This window comes from Xiphophorus maculatus, chromosome 12 (assembly GCF_002775205.1).
Source record: "Xiphophorus maculatus strain JP 163 A chromosome 12, X_maculatus-5.0-male, whole genome shotgun sequence".
NCBI lineage: Eukaryota > Metazoa > Chordata > Actinopteri > Cyprinodontiformes > Poeciliidae > Xiphophorus > Xiphophorus maculatus.
The window spans coordinates 15424816-15445807 of record NC_036454.1 but is presented as its reverse complement, the minus strand read 5'-3'; the positions used below and the strand labels follow the sequence as shown (position 1 = coordinate 15445807).

Here is a 20992-nt window from a genome sequence, read left to right as displayed (position 1 = left end):
TGGCCTGTTGATTCAAGTGTACGGCCGTGTCTTGGTTGGGTTACAGTTTCTCTCCCTTTTGGTTTTTAAGTGATGGAAATAGCAGTTCCTTCATTTAAAGCAGAGATCTATTCCAACCTAACTTTTCCCTCATCAGCCTGTTGTGATGCTGTTTGCTCACTAATGTTTGCTAACAAGTCTCCAAAGCCTTCACAGAAGAGTTGCATTTATACTGAGATTAAATGACGCATATGAAGACTCTATGTATGAGACAGTTTGGTTGCAGTGGATTCTTTTGGTGGTGACTGAGTGGGTATCAAATCAAATGCATGTATAAAGTCATATTCTTGTCAATAAAAAAGTTTAAGATTCTGCATAATTTTCCTTCTTCTGGACTGTGGATCTGTGGGAAGGCTTGTCACCTTACAATTGTTTGGTTCCAGCTTCTTCGATTATGTTTCCACAAGTTGTCTTCTAATTTGTCCATCAGTGTAAGAATGTGTTTGTGAATGTTGTGCTAGAGTAAGTACCTTTTAGTTGTTAGTATGTCTACATAAATGATGTATACTCGTAAATTCAATCAATTCACCAGTTTTGCTATATAATAGGGTGGATTTGTGTAGGTTTTTCAACTAAAATCCCAATAACACACACTGAACATGGCAAAATGTGAAAAAGCTGAAAAGATATTATTAATTTTGCAAGGGCAGTTGGTTTTTGTTAATGAGTTATTGTGGTGTGATGCAATCTGATTTTCTCTATAGTTTTGTTGTATGTCATCTGAAACATCCAACACCACAGTTACTAGTTACTCAACTAAAGCTCTTCCACATGCTTTCTCTACAACTGACTCTGATCTTATTTTTCCAAACTGTGGAGGAAGTCAGGAATGGCATTATAAACCCGAAGGACCAGAATGTACACTTGAAGAAAATTAGGCAGTCCACATAAAGGCAAGGTTTGTGAAGTAATTTAGTTTGTAACCACATTCTCAAATGATATGTAGGAGACTAATTTTGTGTGTCTGTCCTGCATTTATGAAAGGTCAAACTCTGACAGAGCTTAGAGCAGAAGATGATCGTTCTGTCAGTGTCCGTGTGCATGCATCCCATAAAAACAGCACTCACATTCTCACACTCGTCTCACTGAGTGTGCAGTTATACGCTGCTAATGATGGCTGACATTTTCTCTCACTGATGAAGGTCTTTGAAGCCACACGCAGGATTGTAAACCAGGGGGAAAAAGTAATGAATGAATGTAATGAGTGTTTACTGGAACAGAGACTCAGCCTGTTGTCTCACAATGCTGATGACCTACTCAAGGTGTATTACTGTCATCTTAAAATACCAGTGGTCGTTGATTATAATTAGTTGTCGGACAGAGTCTAAGATGTCTGAATTTATTAGCCGTGTAAGTTAGTTTTTTTAATGTGAAAGTTGAGGGAACAACAAGGATATGGTAGTACAATGCTACATGATGTACAGTATATGGCAGTGTGTATTTTGCTGGAGTTTATGAGCTTAGTGTTTAAGCACTTGCAATTTAAGCTAATGCTGTGCAGTAGTTTAAACACAATTTTTTCAACCAAACATATCCAGATAATATTTTATCTGGCATGCAACAAGCAGAAACAGCTCTGAATAATCAACAAACATGGATTATCAGTCTGTATGTTTGCAGAAATTATTATTTTCCAAAAGTATATTTTAATTCAGTTCAGTGTAATTTATTTAAATAGCAACAATTCTCAACAAAAATATCTCAAGGGATTTGAGACCTCTTAATAGACTTCTTAATAATAAAGCAATGCCACAGCAAAAACCACAAACCTGAAATATGTTTAACAAAATAACTTTTACGTCCTAAATACAAGCCTTTGATGAAACAGAGGGAGAGGGCTGAGATGTGTTTGAAAATCCAACATAGTGTTGTAATGTGGAGGTAAGAAGATGGAGAAAAAAACTGGTTTATTTCCAAGATGTAACCTAATATTTAGAAACTCCACATCGCACCTTTAGACCCTGCATTACACCGAGAGGTTTAAATAAACAACACAGCACGAAGCATTCAGTCTGCAAATGAGAAGGTCTTCATGGAGCCATGTTGATTGGTGCAAATGCAAAGCTTCTCTGTTAGTGGAGCCATTTTCTTTCCATGTTAACCTTTTATGATGCATGTTTAAATTTATGAAAAAACAGAAGTAATCTACAAAGACAACTTTGTTAAAAACTGCAACAAAACCATATTGTCTTGTATACCAATCTGGCTTAACATTATAACCATCTGCCTCATCATCATTATGAACTTCTTCGGAAATTTTGGTTTAGTATCCACTGGTCCATTTTGTATTGGAATGGACCGGTCAAGGAGGCTTAATTGCTTATGAACCTACCACTTATTAACCCCTTTTTATACATCATGTTCCAAATTATTGTGCAAATTGGATTAAAGTGTCATAAAGAAAAATTTTTTGTTGTGCTATTAAATTTATAGATAGTATTGTGTGTCAGGGGTCTTTGAATCACTATAATTAATTTCAGAGAGCTGGGTTGATTAGTTTGTCTTTAGATAATCTGCTGTGCATAATAATTTGGAACAGTGCAATTTGAGTTTTTTATTTTTGAAAAAAATACTGTTCTCATGGAGAGCTTTGTTCAGTAAAATTTGATTTATACTGTAATAGTTCATGACTTGAAAATTATACTGGCCATCATTTGCATTGAACATTTAAGAAATTCTGAGATAATATAACTTGCATAATAATTTAGAACACGGTGTAAATACTCACCATAAGAGACAGGAATCACCTCACAAGAGCAGGAGTTATGGAAAAATTTGTGTCCATCATAATTTGGCAGCTCTCAAGCTCAAATCCTTATCTTTGGCTATTTTTCTTTCTCTTCCACATATTTGATTTCAGAACTAAATGCTCAGGTGTCAAAAATAAAGAGATAATCAGTTTAATAATCAAGGCTCACTGCTTAAGGCTATTCTATTTACTGATTTTACCACTTAATAAAACTTTAAAACAGCATGAGAAAAATATCTATTGATATGCTGATGATGCCTTTATCTATCATTTATGAATTCAATAAAGTTTTTTCATCGCCAGGAGATGTAATTCAAAACATTAGACTTACATTTATGGCACTTTTTTTTTTTTATCCGTGCAGCATTGCTATAAGTGAAACTATCCTGTCTCTGAGTGATGCAGGAAAGTTGGTCAGTGCATTGTGTCTTTTCTATTAGGAAGTCCAAAAAGGACTTCAATGCCTTAAAATACCTAAAAATGTTGGAGTGAGAGTTTTTGTGAGAATTATAAGAAAAGATCAAAATTCTCCAGGGTTAGCTTTCCTTCATTGGCTCACTGTTTATTTACATTTATCCTTCATTATTGAATTGATCCATCTGTTTCCAACTCTTAGACTGAAGATTCACTGGTGGCTCCTACAGTTTCTTACCTTATACACAGATTTTCAGAGGTTATCTTGACTGATGTTGCTGTGTGTTAGGCTGCTGGATGAAAAACCGACCACTTCCTCTCGTTCTGCTTCTTTCTTTTACTTCTCTCCAGCTGTGGATCATTTGCAGTTATTGCTGCCATTAACTTAATCCTTTCTCTCTATTTCTTCTTGTCAAATAAGCTATCTCTGGTATGCACCCTTACCTTGACTTGTGTTACTAAAAATCTGAGGTCATGTTAACTGGTGGTTCAGATAAGATTCAAAAGTCAGACAGGAAAAGATCCTGAAACATCGTGACGCAGAAAAACTAACAGAAAACCTGGTAAACAGACAAAAGAACAATAATGCAAATTATAACAAGAAACTAACACCATGAACCAGATGATTGAACTCAACTCCTTGTATTTGTTGCTGGCTTACTTTCTGTGATGCAACGTCTTTTTCACTTGGAGAAAATTGATTAGATCAGAATTGATTAGATTTATTGCCATTGTACACTACGCAGAACAACAAAATTAACAGTATAGCTATTATATTGCATTTATAGATATTCAAAACACATCTTTCCAGATCACATTTCCCAATGTGATCTGGAAAAAAACAGATCAGATGTGTCTTTGTCTGGTGTCAATTTTACAACCTCTTTGCATATACATAACTTGCAGAATTGCATTGTATGTCAAACACATTTTTATGATCTTTGAAATTTTGTCTTACATTCTACCTACATACAATCTTCACAACTCCTTGTATTTGCTACAGAGACTAAAACAGTAGCAAAAATACTGCTTCTTTAAATTTTATAATGTTCAGAGCAAGGCTATTAATTTATGAGGGAGAGGAGCAATGTTTTCTGTAAGTTTTGTTCGCCCCTTGACACTAACATGTCCAAAAATGTTGCTTACCCATCTGCTTAAATGTATTAATTTATGTTCACAGTGCACTGTCAAAATACACTGCTCAAAAAAATAAAGGGAACACTTAAACAGGTGTTTAACACTTAAAGTGTTCCCTTTATTTTTTGAGCAGTATATTTTAAAGATCATCATGTAAAAGTCAGCATTCTTCAGTTCAAAGTTTTCAAAAGAAAAACGACAGAGCTCCAAACAGGAATGTACTCATTTCAATGAGCTCATTCACAAGATTGCCAGCTTTGATGAAATGTATGTTTATTTAAGACTGTAGCTGAAAATATATGTTTTTCTTTTGGTGTTTCCAGGATATTACATAAGCTTTCCTAAGTTAGTCAATGTTCAAGCAGCACATTGAAACTTTGGCTGGAGTAAGATATGTTGATGGCAAAAAAAAAGAATAGGAGAGACAGGAGTAAAAGACTGGGTGAGGTTTCCAAAGCCGATTCCGAAACTGGATCAGTATTGTGAGTAAAAAGTCTTTAACAGATTGTTCTACACAGACACCAAATGTTTACTTTTCAGCATGCATGTCATGATTAAACTAATGCTGCACTAACATACTTGTGTAAATTAAAAGAAATCTAAGGAGCCATTCATACCAATGTCTTATTTCATCCTCAAAGAAGCATGAGTGAAACCACATGCACTCTTCAGAACAGCATAAATTTGTAGGAAGGAATATCACAAGTCAGAACAGAGACAAATCCTAGCAAAAAATCCAACCAAAAGGCAGAAATGCAGTTTATTTTCTACGACTGATGAATCATTATGCAACACTATTATTTGTGTTTTATGAATTCAGAATACATTTCCATATAAACATCCCTCTCTGCTGATGCCGATGGTCTGATCATATTCTGTATCAGTTTTATCACCTCTTCTTTTTTTTTTCTGCAAACCAAACTTTTGCAAAAGTATAAAGTTTGTCTTCTGAATTATGTTGTAAACTGTTTTAACAGTTTACTAACACGTAGATTTTCACCCGACCAAATTGATCCTTAATTAGAATACGTAAGGTAAATCTGTTAAAATGTAAATGAATATAATGAAAAACAGCAGATTAAAAAAGGAAAACAAGGGAAGTGCCCACAGATTTTCTTTTAAGGAGATGAAAGGTTGTACCACCATCTAGTGGGAAATGTTAGAACACGAATTTTGGTTTTTAACTGGTTTGTTATACTGTAATAAAATACACTGATTCACTGTAATGTTTTGTTTTCACTGACTGCAAGACTTGTGAATTATGCATCTGCTTTCCTCAAGCACCTTAATGATAGAAGCAGAACTTCTTGCTTGGAGTTTGTGTGATAATTGTCCCCCTGTTTGAACATGACAGCCATCCTTCCATGTGGTCAGAGTTAAATCAGGCAGACTGCTGACAGCAGACATTATCGTTTAACCCTGCCTTACATCTCAGCATGCTGCCTCCTTTGGTACACCTGCGCCCAGGCAAAGATAGCACATAGCACTAAGTATTTTCCCTTTGCTTTTTATTGTGTGCTGACTCTCCTCTGCACACAGGCACTCGTGCTTCTTGTGTGGACCCGTCTGTCAACGCAGCAGTCCAGCCCTGCTCTCCTAAATGCCTGACTGACCCATTCATCTCCTGTGGGGAGCGTAATGAGTTGACCCTCCCCGTTTGGACCGGCCTGACAGAGAGAGATTACTTTAAAGTCTGCATGGATTTTCTCACTCGCTCCTCCTCCTCATTCCTTCTCCCCTGAAAGTGGTTAAGTCAAAGTGCGTTAATGAGGAGCGATGGATAATGCACTCATCTTTTAATTACCTTCCAGCATAGTTCTTTGGAGAAGGTCTGGGAACTCCCAGCAGATGTTAGCCACTTTGTTAGCCTTGCTTTTACCAGCTACAGTCCTTTGTTTTGCCTAATATATTTTGCAAATACAACAAACAATATGGATTAATGGGTAAAAAATATCACACACCAAACTAACCTCAGAACATATTCTACAAAAATATCATAAAGTGGCTGACCATCGACATTCAGCCCACCTCTGGTCAGGATATATAGATAAAGATAAAATAAAACAAGTTTGTGGGTTCAGAAATGAGTTTCCGTTTAAATGCATTACAAAAGTTTAGTGATGCTTTTCATTTGTCAACAATTACAACAGAGAAGCAAAAAGCAAATCTTTAACTGTATTTGCGTTGGTGTTGCTGTTGATTCCTGTGCACACTACTTTCAGTACCAATCAGACATTATGCAGTGTGGGAAAGAGCCGCCATAGCTTTGACAAAACACTGTTATAGTTCACTGTACTGTATGCTTTGTTTGGCAGAGGGAAATGCTAAGCTCTTTATCTTAAAATCAAAATCTTTCTCATGTCTTCTTCAAGCTTTATTTCTGCATTCTTTATATAGCTCATCTATAGTTTTGAATAAATCAAAACTATTCAGAGTGAAGCCAATTTAAAAATAAAAACAACAACAACAAACAAAACATATGAACCGAGAAGGTGCTGACGAAGGAAAAAGTTTCGGCTCCAAAAAGGGACATTTTCAGGCATGACTTGAACTTGCAATTGCCAAAAATCTTAAAGTAACAAAAGTATAACTGAGCACACTTAAATATTTCAGACGGTAAAAATATATTTTGTTAGACACAAATAATCTGAGTAAATGCAAAACACAACAATGCCATTTATTAATACAAAAAGCTTTTAAAACCAACCTAAATGTATGTGTAGAGAAATTCTCCCTTAAACAGATGAGGAGCAACTTCTATCGCTTGCAATAGCGAGTCTTTCACATCACTTTGCACTATCAAGGAATTTTGACCTACTTTTCTCAGAAGAATAGTTTTACTTCAGGTTTCTATGTTTATGCTTATACTACAGCATTTCCAGCAGATTTAGGCCTGGTCTTTGATTAGGACACTCCAAGGATTTAGTTTTACTTTTTCAAGCCATTCAGAAGTGGACTTGCTGATGTTCAACATACAAACATTTCCTTGTTGGTCATGCCAGGCACAAAGCGTCTTAACTTCAGTACATTACTGACACACTGAATTATAACATTGAGCTTCTAAAAAGGCATCGACACTTCTAAAAAATTTGAATTTGCATAGGAAATAAATCATTTTCCATGATATAAAACAATTCTGATGAGAAGACTGCTCAAATATCTGACTGGAATTGTGGCGAGCTTGTTGATGGCCACAAAAAAATGATTAGATTTTTCTAAAACTTGCTAAGAAACATATACTGCGATATTTCTGGGGGTTTGGGAATATTTTAACCAACATGGATGATTCTGACCATGTCTTGATCAGAGAAAATCCACAATTAGATTGTTTAAACATTGAAGTTGTTTTTGCATAATCAGCCATCACAAAAACAAAAATCCAAATGCATTATTAAAAGAAAAAATTTATTAGATGTGTCTGTAAGTGAGCGTAAAGTCTGAGTGGCACATTCAGTCAGTGGAACTTATTTTTTTGTTTTGGTTAAATTGTTTAAGATCAATACCCTTTATCCTGCATATTAAGTGTAAAGCTATAAAACATGCCATTAATATACGACTTTAGGTTCCCAGGTGGAAGTTTCTTCACACTTTTTAAGTTTACGTAAGGTGGGTGGACTTTTGGCACTCTGTGTTCCTTTATCATCCAGCTTACATTGTGGTCTGGCCACTTTTATCCAGCCTAATAAACATTGATTAGTTCACATAATCAATGCACTCAATGACAATGATTCAGTGCGCTGCATAAATGTATTGACTGCAATCAGCTTTAAACTCCAATCCTCTTTTTCATGCATTTTCTGCATTTTATTATATCCCAATAAAATAATAATTATGGAACTTTGTGTATAGCTAGCAGACATATTCTATTAAATGAGGCAGAGATGAGGTGAAATATATATTGACAATCTGTCTAGATTATATGAAAAAAAGTTTTTTTTTTTTTTGCAAGAGTAATGACACCTTCCCAAATCTACCACAGGGCGGCAGTGTTTATCTGCAGTAGCCATTGAAGTAGCCTTTGCAGGTCTTGGTTGCTGTCTTATCGTTATATTTGTCCTGTGAAAAATATGTTTTGTCTCTCTTTTGTATATTATAAGGCAAGCTGAAAATGTAGATAAGTTCAATAAAAATTCAGACTTTTTGTTTTCTAAGAATTAATTGCACTTTCATTTATAAAATAATATTTTATTTTTCAGTAGAGGGAATACAAAACTTCACACTTGTTACAATGTGCAATCACATCCTCTCAGTAAGAAAGAAAAGGGCAATACCATGAACACATTCATCTGGTTCATCATTTGATGGGGGAGAAAATTTAAAGTCAAACCCCAAGTATCGTCTAAAAACAATTAAATGCAAAGTAAAATGACAGAAAACCCCAACGCTGAGGCATGTAACTTTTCTGCTTCTGGTTTTTGTGGCCATGCATGACCGGTCCATGTAATGAATGTTGATAAAGTAGAAAAGCCGGTTTAATCAGGACGGATTGCTGTGCAGAGGTGGAGAATGTCAGAGAAAGCAGGCACAGCTGCTTAGTGAGAAATCCAATATTGACTGTCGGGATAAATGTCCTGCATATTCTCTCATCTGTCCCAGGGGCCATGGTATTATGCCTCTCACGTTAGCACTCCCTAATTGGATTAAAAATGGCTTGTTATTGGGAGAAAAATGACTGAGAAAACTATCATGATTATTGCCTCTCAACAATGTTGGCTCCCGGAGCTGAAGAGGTGAAATAATTGCCTTTGCAGCAGAAAATGTCAGAATCAGATGATGCATCAACCCATAGTCTACAGCTGGGATGATTTGGACTGAAATCAACTAATTAAACATGATTTAAATCTAAGCTAGTTGCATATAATAGGAACGGCCTCATAAAAGCTAAATATTGTATATAGTTGGAGTAACAGATGCAATATATGAATACAGTCATGAATGTGAGAGCATGCATAAACAGAAATGAAACTGACAAATAAATCAGACATCCACTGGGCTTTGGTTTGTGCACCACCAAGAGCATCTATTAACAGAAAATAAATGTTTGACGTCAGAGAGTTGACAGAGTCTCATTCATACTGACACTCTGGCTAAATTACACATAAGAGCTCTGATAACATCATCATTAAATATTGATTTTTTTTAAGGCTGCGCAAAGCAGAAACAAATCCATGCATATTCAAGTATTTGGAGCAGACATGCTGGGGTGAACGGCTACAAAGTGACTTCTGGAGAGGAAAAGATGGACAGAAGAGAGGAAGAGGAGGAAGAGCTAAAGAGGGAGGGAGGAATAAAAGTGAGGCAAGAGTTAAAGCATTGAGGGAGCAGAAAGAGATTTAAGGCTGAGGCTCAGAGCAGATGTTAGCATTGATGATGATGGATGTAGGTTGTTGAGATGCAGAGTTGTTATCATGAGAGGCACTCGTGGTCTTCGCTCTGCGCACTTTCCCCCAGATGTCACATTCTGGGTGTGATGTGTGTGCGCGTGTTTGTCACACAGAAACACTGAGCTACAGCTGGTATGATGAGTGCATAAATTACACTTAGTCTTTTTTTTAAATAGGTGCAAATTGTGAATTGGGGTTTTCAAAAGCATTCACCCAAACACAAAGTAGTGGTTCATTGTATATTGTACAGGAAACCCAATTTTTGTTTGTGTTTGGATTTGAACTGGGTCAGTCTAACGCATATTTGATTTGTACCATTCAGTCGTAGCTCTGTTTGTGTTGCTGTTGTCCTGCTGGAATGTGATCATTCAGTCTCAGTCTCAAGTCTTTGGCAGCCTCTGACAGGTTTTCATGCAAAATATTTTTGTATTTTCATCAACCCACCCTCCTATCAACTCTGATGAGCTGCCATGTTGTTGCTAAAAAATACATCCCACAGCAATAATGTGGCCTCCACCATGGTGTGTTCAGGCAGATATATTGCATTTGAAATCTGTTTACTTTTTGTTTGACAATAGCCCCTACTTTCACGTGTTTACTGCGCCTCCTACATGGACGATGGCATAAGTAACTTTTAATGACTTACATTCAACAATACCATCTTGCTATACTTCCATAAAGGTCACATTTGGGAAGTATATGAATAAACAATGCCACATCAACAGATTCTCCTACCTGGGTGTTGTAGCTCTGCTTCTTGCCCAGTCTGTCTGTTTAGGTGACTTGCCCAGTCTCGGGAGGTTTGCATTGTACCATATTCTGTCCATTTTCAGATGATGGATTATAAACACAAATGGGTTATATTGTCAGTACTTTGAGAAATGCATAAAAATGAGAATATTGATTTGTTCCCTAATTATATTTTAAACTTCTCCACAGCTTTACCTGTGACCTGTCTGCTGAGCTCCTTGGTCTTCACGATGCTATTAGTGGTGTGATGTTCTCCAGCAAACATCTCAGGCCTTCACAGAATGCATTTATGCTGCGATTGAATTACGCTCAAGCGGAATGTTTGCTTTGGATTTTATTTAGGGTTTCAGAATAAAGGGGTTTGAATACATATAACCCACGCTTTTTAGATTATTATTTTTTTATTTGACAAGCATGTTTTCATTCCCTTTTACAGCTATGCTGCACTTTGTGTTGGTCTGTCTCCTAAAATAATCATAAACTACAATAGACTTAGTGGCTGTAATCAAACAAAATGCCAAAAAGCCAACTGGGTGTGAACATTTTTGCATGCCGCCATTTTTCGGTGCTACTTACTAATAGAAATTTCATTTATAGTGCAAACTAACATGCTACTAAACGGCAGCAACGGAATACAACAAAGAGGAGTTTAGAGACTGATTGCAACAGATGAGGCTAATGAATAACTATCCTTTGTGCTCTTAGGTGCAGACTTCATGAAAAGCAACTTCCTCTAATGGCTCAAATTGGATTGCTCTGAGGATTTTTCTACCTTTATCTCCCGCAGGAGAGAGGTTACATTCCACTGTGTAAAACCCTGCATTGCTAGGTTACCCTTTGCATCCCTTCAATCATCTCTAAAAGACAGAAATAAAAATACAAATAGCACACATGTACTCGTAAAAGCACATATAAGCAGCAGGTGGTCTGTGTCTGAATGTTGAGTATGTTGAGTGGTGGTAGCCTGCCTTACATTATAACTAACCAGATAAAAGGTGCTGGACAGAAACATGCTAGTAATTGATTGCTAATTAGTATTTTAGTTGTCCTCCATTGTGTCCTGACAGAGCTTTGCCTCGGGGTTATCTATTCACTAACAGGTTCTGTGACATCACAGTAGGGAATACCAGTCTGTTCTGAGTGAATCAGTCTGTAATGAGACTAGCTTGTATTATTCTATGTGAATATTTTTATTTTATTTTGTAGCAAGCAGTAACACATTCGAAAGCTGTCAGCAGAAACTAACTTAAACTTCATCCAAACTCATTCAAAAATGTTATATTTTCAAATATAAATATAAGAAAAGTTTAAATATATAAAGGTAACTTAATTTAAAATTGAACACATTAGATTAATTAAACACAATCTTATGTTTTCAAGCCTTTTTTTCCTGTTCATTAAGATGACTTTCCGCTTACAACAAATAAAAACTCAGTTTAATTTCTTAGAAGGTTTTTACATAACATCAGATCAATAAAATATTTTTTAACGCAGACATGTGGGCTTAAGGCTGCACTGTGGAATAGTTAGTAGCACTGCTGCCTTGCAGCAAGAACATCCTGGGTTCAAATCCTACACTCTTTCAGCAAGTCGCTTGCATGCTCCCTTTGTGGGTGTCTCTCCAGGTACTCTGACTTCCTCTCACATTCAGAAACATGACTGTGAAGTTAGTCTCTAAATTGTCCATAGATGTGAGTGTGTGTCTAGATGGTTGCTTGCCCTGTGTCTCTCTGTGTTGTCCTGTGATGACTGGACTTCCTGTCCGGCATGTTCCTGCTGGAGATACACAAGAGAGTACTGTGACTCTGCAGTGATGATCCATGGATGGATGGACAGGAAGGCTTAATGAAAAGAACGCTAAATAGCTTCTGAAATATTGTTTTTATTAAAACTAGAATACTTCTAATCTGTCAAGCAAGCCTCAGTGGAACACGTTTTCTGTTTTACTGAATATGACTGTATATGTCTAACGTGTTGCAGCAGATTGCCTTGCAAAATAATTTATACCTTTTGAAACTTTTTTCCATGTTTTTGATGTCACATCAAACTTCAATGTCTATTAGTTGGATTTTATGCAATGGGTCAACTCAAGCAGAGTATATTGTAAAATATCAGGAAATATTACATGTTTTTCAACATTTTTGAGAAATTTAAATATTAAAAGTGTGCCGTTCATTTGTATTTTTCCCCACCTGAGTCAATATTTTGCAGAAAGTCACACAAATCGTTTCGCAGCCTCTATTTTTTTCCCCACTGTTGCCCTTTATTTAACACCCTGTTCCACATGCCTGCTGTATCCCCTAGATAGTTTGTGGCAAAGTGGTAACAGGACGTCTTATGTTTGTTTTTTCAGCATTCACTCTATTCTTTCCCACGTGCCACAGAGCTGAGATTTAGGGAGTAATAATAATTATCCCAGCTGAGCAGTGGATCCCTGCAGCTCCTCCAATATTACCAGATGCCTCTTTGTTGCTTCTCTGATGAATCCTCTCCTTGCTCAGCCTGTCAGTTTAGGTGGATGGCTGTATGCTAGTAGGTTTGCAACTGTTTCATACTTTTTCTATTTTTGAGGATGGATTAAAAAGTATTGTAGGAAATGTTTACAGCTAGTGTTTTATATCGTTACTGTGATTTAAATCGCTTTACACCTTTCCATACATGGTGTGTTCCTTGATCTTCCCCATGCTGTTTGTTTAATAACTGCTTCACAAAATAGTTGTATTTATACTAATAATAAATTGCATATTAAATTATACACAAATTATCTTTTTTTTTTTACAAATGACTTCTGAGGATAACTGATTTAGTTGGATTTTATTTCATTACACCAGCATAAAAGGGTTTAAATATAAAAGCTATTGAATTGCAAATTTAGAAAAAAAAATTTTTAATCATGCATTTATTTGTGTGTAAGTTTATCCCATATCATTTATTTAAAATACATTAGAGTTTGCTGTTATAATGTGACAAAATGTGAAAATATTCAAGGGGTATGAGAACTTATGGTAGCAGCCGTTTCCACTGCTACAGCCACATCTCTCTCCCTCTCTCATCAGTGCATGAGAAATTGCCTAATGAGGAATGGGTCGCACATTTCCACAAACTCATTAACCCGCGAGCGAGTGAGACTAATTGCAGCGTTTGGGTAATGTGATTTCACATCTGTTACTGCAGCCCAGGACACAGCAGTCGGCATGGGGCCGGATCTGCTGGGCTGAGTCGGAACCTAGAACTAGATTCCCCAGATCTGCAGAGACAACCAAACACAGAGGGCCGGGCCAACAGTGCATCAGCTTCAGTCTGGATCGGGCAGTCCGAGCAGAGCCGGGGTTTGAGTGTTCAGTCAGCTGTCGGACTGTATCTTGTAAGTGCATGCTTGTTCTGGGTAGGTGGCCGTTCTGGTTCCGTTCTAGAAAAAAAAAAAAACGCAATTAGAGAAATAAGCTATGGAGGTAGCACAGAAAGCTTCAGCAAAGAGGACACGATAAATAAATTAAGATGATATAAATTAGTTTTTTCCATTAAGTATCTGATACGGTTTGAACTGTACCTTCAATTAACGCTGAAATGAAATGAGCATAAAAAGTTACTTGAGCTGAAGATGATGTGAAACATGTTTTTGTAGCCTCGCGATTCTCGGGTTTTGAACTAAGCAGATAGAAAATAATGGAAACATACATATTTATTCACGTAAGATTAAAAGTTTATGCAATATCACAGAAACAACGTATTTCTCATGGTGTCACATAATCACATAAAAAAATAAATCAATATTTATGGTTATGACTTGTCTTAGTATATTCTTAATATTTGAGCAAATTACTAAAAACCACTGTATGTTAATAGAAAAGGTGGGCACCAACTGCTTAATTTGGAAAAAGTAACACTACTTTCGTTAATTATGATTAATCCTTTGTTTAACCTCCCTGCATTGTTACAGAAACTCCAATTATAAGTTTACAGGCAGCGAGGCTGCTGATGGTAATGCCATATCTCATCAATTACCATCCCGTGACCATAAATTGGCCTCAGCGCTGCGGCGACGATATGAGGTTAACACGCTGATTAATTTGAGCTGCTGTGATTTTCAGGCTCAAGTTGACACTCATGCTCTTTGACACAGAAAGTGAGGTCCGCCCGATTCTCATAATGGAGTAAAAATTTTATTTACCTCATTCAGGCCTGCTCCCGAGTCTCATCAGGATCGTTTGAAATTAAAAGCAAGAACGGGTAAGATGTTTTCTTATTTAAAATGTACTTAAAGATAATAAAAAAAAAAAAAAAAAAAAAAAAAACATTGAATATTACATACAGAAATAGACTTTTATATTTTTTTTATCAGAGTATTTTTTGTTTGTTTTCACTGTTTTCAGACTATTCATAAACACGACAGGACTGGTAATATATTACAAAAATGAGACTTATTTTAAGTAGTTTGAAAAACCGAAGACGATTTTAAATCCACAGACCTGTCAGTGACTTATATTATATATACATACTGTATGTACGGATATATAATTTTTTCACTATTTTATTGACTATTTATTTATCTCTTAAATCTGTTAATAACATGCCCGTTTTTTTCACAAAATAGTAACCGGAACTTTAACTGTTGCTTTATGATGATTTTAAACAATTGATAAAAATTAATTATTCCAGAACCTGACCTCAGCTATGAGGGAAATGTTACTATAAAATAATTAACATCATTAACCCGTGAATCGCAAATACATTTTGAATCATATTTTGATGCATCTTTATCCACTCTGCTCACTTAATTTACACCAATGGTGAATTTTAGCGTGATTCTGTCTTTAATCCTAATGTCGTCATTTCCTGCTGGTTCTTTAATTCAAAATAACCTTTATCAGTGGTTAACTCTACTCTAGGCGAACCTAATTGCATTATTGAAATCGCCAACCAATATTTTATTTTCACTAAAATGAGCCATTTGTAAATATAAATCTAGAACTTGCTCCCAAACAGGATCCCATGTGAAGCTGCACGGAAAGCTTTAACGAGTTTTATTTTGTCGTTTCGCAGCTCTCGCAAATATACGAAAACAATTCTGTTACAATGGACTGAGCCAGTGTTGCCAGTTGCATGTTGCTCGCACAAGATCTGGATTTAAATGTACAAATCATATTCCTTGTGAATCATAGTGTATTCTTAGGACCGTGGGGATGTTTACCCACAGTCCATTCAATATCCTCAGTAGGGTGACCGTCACGGTTAAAAGCAATGACCGTCACATCAGAGCCCAGACATCTTTACCGCCGCTATGAGCCACTACGAGACCAGTCATCCTTCATAACTGCTTTAACCCTGTCAGCTCATAAACACTGTCAAAAAAAGAGCGTCTCTAGGTCTCTGAGCGATGACCTCAGACTGCACAATCATCTGTGAGAGCAGCTTTTTGGCTTCCCGGTGCCTACTGGAAACCAGCACGCACAGCATGATGCTGCCACGTGTTAATGATGTTGAATTGAACAGAGTCGCACATCCTCCTTGTTTCGACATTCTTGAAAAGTACTTTTATTCGTTTTGTTCATTTTTTTTAAACTGGTACAAACCCGTCGATATGGTGCAATCCGATGTAAGATCAAACATTTAAGAAATGTGTCAAGTAATAATAGCACATACAATAAGTTAAAACATGTCACAAAAAGACCAGCGTGTACAGCAAGAATGTTTTATCTACACAAAACATCCTAAAACAGAATATAGGCCAACTGAGAGGTCATCGTTTTGTTCACACCGTTATGTTTCGCTAATTTGATTTGATCCCGACACTGGTGTCGGTGTGAGTGGGGGCGCCCTTTCTCCCTTCATCAAAAGGCCAAATTCCCCCACACAGAGGACGCCCGAGACGCAGCTCTAAAGGCTCTCCGTGGAAGTGAGGTCCGACTGATTTATAATACCTGTTTGACAAAACACAACATCACCTGGATACATTAAAGTGTGCGTAGAGACACACTCAGTGAAAACGTAAACACAAGGATTGTTTGGCTCTCGTTAATTAAGACCTATATTCTAGTGATCATACAATAGCATTTATCGTTAAGTGTTGATAAAGTCCTTTTGCAATAACAAGATGAACTCAAAACTCATTTTTTTTCCCGATCTTGTCCATTTGTCTTGTTCGTCTCCGTCCTGTTTCCTCATTTCTAAGAAGCAGGAGTAAAAACAGAAGAAAGGCGCAGGGCGGATCTGGGACAAGAAGCCGGGAGGAGCAGGATGAGGTGAGCTGAAAAGTCACTAAGTGAAACTCATTGACACTGTGTGCTCCAGCGCTTTGCGCCTAAGTGACGCGATGCTTGTCCCTCTCCACATATCACTGTCCGGGGAGCTACACAGCTGCGGGGAGCCCGATACGTTCGTGGGGCCGGAGAGGGACGCCGACATTCCAGGGAAAGGCGACTGGTAGAGGTGGGACTGCAGGCCGGAGCCGTTGGAGGACAGGCCGTTAGAGAGACCCATTGAGTTTGGCGGCGGACCGGGACCCAGGCTGCACTGCGAGAGGGACTGCGCCATGCCCGGCTGACGACCCAGGGCCGGCGGGAGCTGCAACTGGGAGACCCCGGGCATCCCGGTGGCCCAGCGCGAGTCGTTGGCGTGAAACGAGCACAGGCTGTTCTCCATTGCGGCCGCTGCGGAGAACTGCGGCAGGCCAGGCGTCGGGAGCAGAGTCCCTGGGGCGCGGAACACGTTGGTGGTCTTCTTTCTTTTCTTCCACTTAGCGCGTCTGTTCTGGAACCAAACCTGGACAGCAGAGAAATAAAATGTGCAGCACAGTTAAAGACACTGAGAAAATAAGAGAGAGAGAGAGAGAAAAAACATGAGCTAGAAGAAAAAATTGCTTCCGGTTGCTCGATCGAGGTGGTAGTTTGGATTCAAACTGAAAATAAGATAATTTCAAGTGATACATCAAATTGTTTTAAGTGTTATCAAATCTATAAAGAGTTAATTTAGAATACATGCTATTGACTGATATGTTTATGAATTCTCAACGGGGGACTTCATGATTCTGATTAACAAAGAAATATAATAATAATTGCCGCCCCGCTGATTACTAATCCGTGGCTATCTATCTATCTATCTATCTATCTATCTATCTATCTATCTATCTATCTATCTATCTATCTATCTATCTATCTATCTATCTATCTATCTATCTATCTATCTATCTATCTATCTATCTATCTATCTATCTATCTATCTAGTGAATGCATTAGCTGAAAATTGTGACTTGAAAGGCACTTAATCTGCATGTAAAGACTGTATTACAATGACAATAATTCAATTAAACGTGCACTGTTGTGGCTAATCCGTGCAGACTATCCAGAATCCCAATTAATACAAAGTAAAATTCCATACATTTAATTTAATTTCTAATGGCAATGATTTTTCAGAAAGATATTTTTTGTTTCGTTTTTTTTTAAACGCTTTTAAAAGTTACACTCTAAACACACATGGCTGACTTAACTTTACAAAATCAACTAAAGAGAAAACAACAAAACAGAAAATATTCCCATCTCCCACAGACCCGCTCGGCAAAGCTTTTCAGAAAGAAATGAACGCGCACCATGGCGCCGAGCTTTTTAAAGATTTCATCATCTTCGCGTGTGATTAATGCGCGCGCAGGGCCGCGAGTCGATGCCACCGTATTAAAAAGTGAAATCTCGCTCTCATTCCGCTCAGCCAGCCGTGAAACGTCGCCCAAACCCATTACACTCGAGGGGGGAAAGAAAATGCAATTTCTCATTCCATTAAAAAAAAAGTACAATATATTCTCGAGAGTCCCTATTAAGACGTCGCTGATGGAGCATTTTAAAGGAGAGGCTGTGCAAAGGCATGCAGGTGGGGACCAGCACGCCCACTTAGGGTCCCCACCTGCACGGTCAGCACTAATGTTTACCAACAAAAGCCGAGATGCAAAGACAATCTGCGCAGCGTGGAATAAAGAATTGATTGTAAAGGTGACTAATGATTATTCTGCTTTTATTGCTTTCAGAGGAATAATTTACATGGATTTCACATCAGTGGTTAATAATCCATTCAGTGTTATAAATAAAACTGAAATTAGCTGGTAATGGGTTTGCTTTCTTGTTGCCTGGTTTATGTTTTAGGATGCCAGCTTTAAAATAAGCATCGTATGCGTTATTGAATTTAAACCGCTCTCCAGCTTAAATATGTTGGGGTTTTTTTTAATGGGGATATTTTGGTTGAAATAATTAAATTAATTAATCGCAATATAAATGTAAACCGAAAATCCATAAAGTATAATCACGAAATAAATATGTCAATTGTTTGCTAAAATTGTGGTTCGTAAAGGATCAAATCCAGGAAAACAAAAAATATTTTAAATTTTACTAATAAAATAACTTGATTGATTACTTAAGGGCATTTCACAAATTTCATAGCATCATGATTCACAACTGTAAAAGTAAGATGAACTGTTCTGACTGCAGTTAAGGGCTGATTTCACGCTTATCTGTGGCTGAAGAGTACTTCAGCACCTTGGACAGAGAATTTGGAAATTTAGGTGCGCTTCGTTCTTACAATTGACGCCTGTCACTAAATTTTTGTTAAAGTGGAACCACATGTCGGTATTTTTTTAGTCATCTTTTTTTTTTTTGGACTTTCGCTAAAAATGAAACGATGGTTCCTATTAATGCCGGATATCGCATGGTCCACAAACCTGAAAAAGAAGATATTACTCTCTTCATATGAACACACCTTTAGCTTCATATGCAAGAGACTTTAAGGCGCACATTTAGTTTAGTACTTCTTACATTTTAAAAATATACATTACGATTCCAAATAAATTCTTCAAAATTTCTTCAATATTTCTTAAAAAAAAAAAAACAACTAAAAATGTATCCGACAAGCCTCCCAGGTGCGATTAAAACTGAATTTCGAACAATCTCAGAGAACCGCAAGCCCACCCGGCATCAGCGTCTGAAAGCAGCAGGTCTATAACTTGATCGCTTACCTGAACTCTGGACTCGGTGAGGCCGATCCTTAGCGCCAGCTCCTCCCTCATAAAGATATCGGGGTAATGGGTCTTGGCGAAACTGCGCTCCAGCTCGTTGAGTTGCGCCGGGGTGAAGCGCGTCCTGTGCCGCTTCTGTTTCTGCTGGCTGGCGGACTGACCGGAGCTCTGCTGTGGCTGCTGCTGCTGCTGTTGCTGCTTCTCCTGCTCCTGTTTCCCGTTCACCGGCATGCCAGCAGAGTTGGACCCCACGGTGGTGATATCTTCCCCCGGCAGGAGAGTGGTTCCCTCTACGGAGTCCGAACCAGGGGCCATGTCTCCCGGATGCCCCTGGTCCGGAACCCCACCCCCCAGTCGGCACTTGAGAGCTTCTCTATGCCCGAGGAGCTCCGCAGCATCCTTCATCCCTGAGAGGATGATAAGGAGGAGGATTTTCAGTCCACGAAAATGTCTTACGTCTTGGTATATTAAGTAGAATGACAAGTAAAATGCATGCACTGTGTGAATTAAAGATACATTTCAAAACTAATGAATAAATACAACAAAAACGGACATTTCTTAACTTTTGGAATCAGCTAATAAATCACAAAAATTAAATTATTGACACAAAATGAACTTCACTATCTAACGCATCAACATCAAATAAGAAGTAGAAATCTTACACTGGAGTTTCGGGCCGGAGTTTAGTGATGATAACTCACCGAGCCGAGCATCCAGGAGGTCGGCGTGAGAGAGCATCGCGTATCGCTCCAGGGCGAAAGGCGCTCCGAAAAAAATCCCGTAACTTTGGGGCAATTTAAAAAAGTATATCGTCTAAATGAACGAAAATTCAGTTTGTGGTTAAAAAAGGAGGTCCCTTGCATTATAATGTCCTTTAGAGCGACGGGGAGGCGCTTATTAGTTGAAAGAAGCCGTGAGCTTCCTCGTATAGGAGCCAATCAGAGCGGGAGCTTGAAAATGTCACGATGTGATTCCCCTCCTCCTCTTCTTTTTTTTTCCACTAGTTTTTTTTTTTTTTTTTTTAAACACACTTGCACGCTGGGATGCAGGCACAGACCACAGAATTAGTACATTTCAATCTTCTGCCGTTTCATCCTCTGATTTATTAGCTTTTCCTGCAGAAATTATTCAATATTTAACATCTTAATGTGTTTAATCTCATATGGAAACCTGCGCAAAATGCTGGAGATGCACAGATGGAAGAGCTGGCTTTTATTCTGCTGGAGCATAGTGACGCTTGACCAGTTTGGAAGACAAAATACAGTATAATCATGGATAGGAACATTTCGGATTAAAAGAGCTGGGTCATTGATTATTTATAAACTGGGGTTGCTTTATATATATATATATATATATATATATATATATAGATAGATAGATAGATAGATAGATAGATAGATAGATAGATAGATAGATAGATAGATAGATAGATAGATAGATAGATAGATAGATAGATAGATAGATAGATAGATAGATAGATAGATAGATAGATAGATAGATAGATAGATAGATAGATAGATAGAT

The 20992-nt window shown here is 37.5% G+C and overlaps 1 protein-coding gene across 2 annotated transcripts; it reads right to left on the bottom strand.

The window, feature by feature from the left end:
• Positions 1–15990: 15990 nt before the first annotated feature.
• LOC102227132 (homeobox protein orthopedia B-like) lies at positions 15991–20301 on the bottom strand. 2 transcript variants are annotated; one of them, XM_005794943.2, is made up of 3 exons: positions 20131–20301; positions 19469–19875; positions 15991–17235 (listed from the first exon to the last, which is right to left on the bottom strand). In XM_005794943.2, the coding sequence occupies exons 1-3, from the start codon at positions 20204–20206 to the stop codon at positions 16732–16734; spliced, it is 987 nt and encodes a 328-aa protein (XP_005795000.1). In that variant the 5' UTR covers positions 20207–20301; the 3' UTR covers positions 15991–16731. The 2 variants fall into 2 exon arrangements, with proteins under 2 accessions (XP_005795000.1, XP_005795001.1); XM_005794944.2 differs by having other exon boundaries at positions 20170–20301.
• Positions 20302–20992: the final 691 nt, after the last annotated feature.